General features: G+C 44.6%; 1 protein-coding gene across 1 annotated transcript; it reads right to left on the bottom strand.

Moving 5' to 3' along the window:
- Nucleotides 1-2,122: 2,122 nt before the first annotated feature.
- Nucleotides 2,123-3,547, bottom strand: LOC133814896 (uncharacterized). Its single transcript, XM_062247801.1, has 3 exons — nucleotides 3,269-3,547; nucleotides 2,722-2,994; nucleotides 2,123-2,650 (listed from the first exon to the last, which is right to left on the bottom strand). The coding sequence occupies exons 1-3, from the start codon at nucleotides 3,545-3,547 to the stop codon at nucleotides 2,123-2,125; spliced, it is 1,080 nt and encodes a 359-aa protein (XP_062103785.1).
- Between the last annotated feature and the right edge of the window lie 1,948 nt (nucleotides 3,548-5,495).

Below are 5,495 nucleotides of genomic sequence, written 5' to 3'. Positions count from 1 at the left end.
GGATACTCCTTACCTCTCCTCAGATGCATAACCCCCGACCAGTCAAAGAGCTTATTAGCTGAAGTGCATGAGGGGTTTTGTGGAGATCATGCTGGGGGGCAGAGTCTATCTAAAAAGATCTTGAGGCAAGGATTTTTCTGGCCTACTATGAACGAAGACTCTATGGAATATGTGAAAAGGTGTGACAAGTGCCAAAGATTTTCTAAGGTACCCAGAGCACCACCAAATCTTTTGAAGCAAATGCAAAGTCCGTGGCCTTTTGCAGTATGGGGCATTGATTTGATCGGAAAGTTACCCAAAGGAAAGGGAGGAGTGCAATTCGCTGTGGTTGCAGTAGATTATTTTACTAAATGGACTGAGGCCGAACCATTAGCCACGATTACATCGAAGAAAGTGTTGGACTTTGTTGTTAAAAATATAATATGTCGCTATGGTCTACCTAAAAAGATAGTGTCTGACAATGGCACCCAGTTTGACAGCGACATATTTACCGATTTTTGCACTCGGCATGGCATCACCAAAAGTTTCTCCTCGGTGGCCCATCCTCAGGCCAATGGGCAGGTTGAAGCAGTGAACAAAACATTGAAGGACACTTTGAAGAAGCGCCTGGAACAAGCTAAGGGTGCTTGGGCAGATGAGTTACCAGAAGTCCTTTGGTCGTATAGGACTACCGCTCGGACGGCAACTGGCCATACCCCATTCTCTTTAGCATATGGGTATGAAGCCATGTTACCTGTGGAGATAGATCCACCCTCTCATAGAAGGACCGTCTACAACCAAGAGGAGAACCATCAGTTGTTGACAGAATCATTGGACTTCCTCGAAGAGAGAAGAGAGGAGGCAAGCCTCAGAGTAGCAGCTCATCAACAAAAAGTGGCACGCTACTTCAATTCCAGAGTGCGAGATCGAAAGTTCCAGGTTGGAGATTTAGTCCTAAGGAAGGTGTTTGTTAGAGACCCAGCAGCCGGTGTGCTAGGACCGAACTGGGAAGGACCATATCAAATTGAACAGGTCTTACCGCCCGGCACTTACAAGCTTGCTCGATTGAATGGGGAGCTAATCAGAAACTACTGGAATGGCGAGCACTTGAGAAAATATTATCAATAAATACTACTTGCAGAGTAGTAGCTTTGTATCAAGTGCTTAACTTGTTATTTAAGTTTTTTGTTTGTGAACTGGTTATTTGCTACCCAGTCACATTATTTTGAACAATGTTATTTTGTTTGGAACTCGTTGTTAGACACGTTTTGTCATTTATTATTACGAGTAATAAAAGAGACCACACGCATTGTGGTCGTACCTTGCTACAAACTTTGCATATGTGTTGATTATTTTTGTTGGGCAGTGTTCAACTGTCATAATAATTTAAACAAAACAGGTCTTTTAAAAACTAATGTACTGGACAGTGTTCAACTGGTCGGTATCATAATATGGAGGACCAACGTTTAGATAATATTTATGTAGTGGTCAACTACTGATATATTTTCGTGTATTTCATGTGTTTCACGAGTAGTAACTACTCGAACAAATCCGATCAAGTAGTAAGTGATCAAGGATTTATCCACCCTCAATCACTTGGGGGGCACATAGGGTATACTGGTATGTATTTCAACACAGGCAATAAGAGCACGAGCAAATATGTTTGTTTTTGGGCTGACTTAAGCTAACTTGTTTTACAAAGCTTAAGTAACTTAGAATTTTTCAAATTCTAAGTTAAAAACTGATATTCGTGTAACAAGACATTTACGCTAAATATGTTTGTTTTTGGGCTGACTTAAGCTAACTTGTTTTACAAAGCTTAAGTAACTTAGAATTTTTCAAATTCTAAGTTAAAAACTGATATTCGTGTAATAAGACATTTACGCTCATAAAAAGTTAGAGCAATAAGAGCATGAGGAAGTATATTTGGTGTGAACTTATGGAATGGTAAAAATTTCTAAGTTAAAAAACTAAATTCTCATGTGAAATTAAAGGCATCCAAAAACTTTGCTATGCACAATAAAAACTTAGAAGTTTGAAATTGTCAACAAGGAAAGAGTAAAGTGCTAAATGTCAAAATAGCTCACTAGTTCGAGCAACAAAATACAAAGTAAAGTAGACTGTGATGAACTACGAGAGGGAGTCACAGGCGAGCTCCTCTAGAGGGTTGATCGACTCCCTCCTCTGCATCAGATGCTCCTCTCGCTCGAAATGATATAGCAGAGCACGTTGGGGCGAGTGCAGGAGGGTTAGCGGCTTCTTCAGCGGCTCTTGCTTCACATCTGGCAAGATCCTCTGCTTGGGCCTCCTTGGGGAAACAATCAAGATTAAGAGGCTTGTTCAGCTTCCAGACCTTATAGAAGCAGTCAAAACTGGCATCCTCAAAGCGAATCAAGTCAAGCTCTTTTTCTTGCTTCAGCTCTTCGTTCTCGCTAATCAACCTCTCATTGTCTCGAACTAACTCTTTAATATCAAGGGATTGCTTCTCCAATTGAGTTGTCAAGGAAGCATTGTTTTGAGCCTGCTTTTTGAGAGACTCGTCCCGTTCAGCTATAGTTCTCTCTGCTTGCTCCAGCTTGGACCTGGCCTCCACCAGTTGATCGTCCTGCACCTTGATCAGCTCCTTGTAATCTACGGCTCGAAGCTGAGCATGACCAATGGTGACAAGTGACTGCATGAAAGACAAAAAGTTAATACAAGTAAAAATACTAATAACAAAGTATCTCGAGGAAAAATGCTTACCTTCATCAATTGAGCGAGTCCTCTCTTCAAGACAACTTCGACACTAAGTCGAGGGTAGGAGTCTAGGCTTTGAAGCGTCGATGCATCACGGCCAATATCCTCAAGAAGCCCCTTGCCCAGGTCGCTAACAGCACGAAAAAGCTCACTCGAACTACCCTGGTGAGTAGGAGTTAGGCTCGCAGAAGGAGGAAGGGAAGAGGGGGTCAATGGCGGAAGTGTAGTTGGTCCCCCAGGTTGCCTCCCTTGACCTGGCGGTACTACCTTCTGAATCTTCTGTGGAGGCGTAGAGCCACTTCCATCACCAGTTTTCCTCTTTGAAGCAACGCAATCTCTGAACATGTCTGAATCTGCCAAGGATGAAAAAACAAGATTGTTAGAGAAATAAACATAATGAAACATATGCAAGTGTATACTACAATTGTGATGCTCTCTAATTACCAATTATAAAAAATATGCCTATTTTCACTAAGCATGTGTTACCTGCGTTGAAGATCTGATCAAGGAACTCATCCTCGTCGTCCAAGGATGAGCTAAGTTCCCCTTCAACCTGGATAGCTTTTCCTTTCCCAGGTTGAGCGGGAATAGTAGATCTACGCTGAGGATCAGGCTCTCTAATGACTAAGTCGCCAGGTCTACGGGAAAGCGGAGAAGGCCCAGGAGAATGCCGATCAGTCATTTGCTCTGTGCCCTCGGTAGACTGACCAGGCGTGTCGTTCTCCCCGGTGGTACTTTCCACCACCAGATCCTGCTCACATGGCACCAGACTCACCATCTGGAGAAGGTCCAACGTGACCAACTTTTTTACATCCTTCTCTTTAAGACTCATGTTAGCCAATTTCTTGGCCCGCCTAAACATCCCTTCAGTGGGCAATGGTCGCTCGAACGGACCCGAGCGCGTAAAAGCCAAGTTGTTGGCCTCAATATCCAATGTGAGGAAGTATTCCTTATGATATTTCCCGGCGTTTGACTTATGGGAGATGCCATTGAGATATGTAACCCCCCTATGCCTGTGATAGAAATGGAAGAAACCTGAGTTGTTATGAGAAGGGTTGGTCCGAAGATCAAACAGGTAATGCACCTCATGAGGGGTGGGCTCGTCCCAACCATTCAGAAAATAAAGAATATACAGCGCAGAGAGTGCCTGTATCCCATTCGGCGTGATCTGAAATGGGGAGATGTTGAAGTAGTCTGCTACGGACCGGAAATAGATGTGCAGCGGGAGTGTTGCTCCAGCTTGTACATGGTACCTGGACCAGGCACAGTACCTTCCACCGGGCCTATTGGCTCTTTGATGCGAGCCCGGACACGTCATGTTTGCCCCACTCAAGCCTAAAGCTTCAATGTGTTTCTGGAATAGAGCGGGATTAAGTTTTGAGGCTTCGGCAACGAACCAGGAGGGTTCTTCTTCTCCCTCATCACGTGGCTTCTGAACAGCCAAATCCAGGATCGCAGTAGCAAATTTCAGAAAAGGCTTTCTTGAAGCTGTGGTAGTGCAGGTTTGATTGCGCTTTACCACCTTCTGTACTGCTCTGCGGGCAACCTGCGGATCGTGTTCCTGAGGGAGCCTGTTAGATTGCTTCACCCTCATCGTCGACTGAGAAGCCTGTCGAAGAAATTGTTCCTCGTGAAGAAGATATAAGGCTGAGCGAGGGAGGATCTGCTTGAAGCGGCAAAGACGATCCTCTGGAGTGTAACCAATAGACGAGCCTGGTGAGGAATCGCTATTCAAGGGAGTCTCGATTGTTTGCGGGGCGGATGATTCGGAGTCCGTATGATTGTCACCTCCCCTATAGTCAGAGCGATTCATCTGCAAAAATGAATAAAAAATGGGGAGGTGAGTAACCATACAGAAAAAATTCATCGAAAATAAGAATTATTTATATACTTGGAAAATTTTGTCCAAGTTATAAAAATATAGCGCATGTGGAAAAAATAATTTTAATGCCCAAAAGTGCCTAAAAGGCACTTAAAGTATTGAACTTATTAAACTTTGTAGAAGGAGGCATTTTTGGGATTTTCCTATAAGGCTAGGTTCCTTATGTACACAGTTAACATACAGAGGTTGGTTGCATGTTTGGAAGGAAAAAAGGCCCAAGCCTAAGAAAAGTATGTATGGTCCGATCGGACCACATTTTGAGCTCAGGAGGGAGGTTCTATGCATTCGATCGTACATAGCTTGGCTGGGAGGGCATTCGACCTTACCTCCATGCGAGCCTAACCCCAAAGCGCCTGTGACACGTCCGATCGGACACATTCCAGCCAGGAGACGTCCTGCCTCGCCACCTCACGAGCCTCGCGCAAGCCTCCAGAACGCCCGATCGGGCGTAGCGTGCCCGAGGAGAGGTGTGCACCCTGGTCCCGAGAGTTCGCCTGGTGTGCCTCGTGCCTCCAAAGCTTCTAGCCAGCAGCAACAAGTTAGGTTCGACTGGGCATTGGTGTCTAGGGAAGTTCGGATTTAACTAGTAAAAATCTGGGCACTTAAAAGCAAAGGAAGGAGCGTGTGGTCCGATCGGACCACACACTTATCTGAAACTTTTCAAGGCCCGATCGGAAGTGGTTGTCTCACCTCGTTCAGAAGAGATACACGCCTCAAGCTTGAACCATGGTTCATCATCCCCGATCGAACATGAGTTCACCATGAGGACAAAGTGTGGTCCGATCGGACCACTCGCTTATGCCCAGAATTTCTGGGCAAAAAACTATGTAAAAAATGACCCCTAATGGCATACTTTGCCTACCTTGAATCCGAACCAAATAAACAAAGCCCTAAAAAT

Source organism: Humulus lupulus, chromosome 2 (genome assembly GCF_963169125.1).
Source record: "Humulus lupulus chromosome 2, drHumLupu1.1, whole genome shotgun sequence".
Lineage (NCBI taxonomy): Eukaryota > Viridiplantae > Streptophyta > Magnoliopsida > Rosales > Cannabaceae > Humulus > Humulus lupulus.
This window is presented reverse-complemented; position numbering and strand designations above follow the sequence as displayed.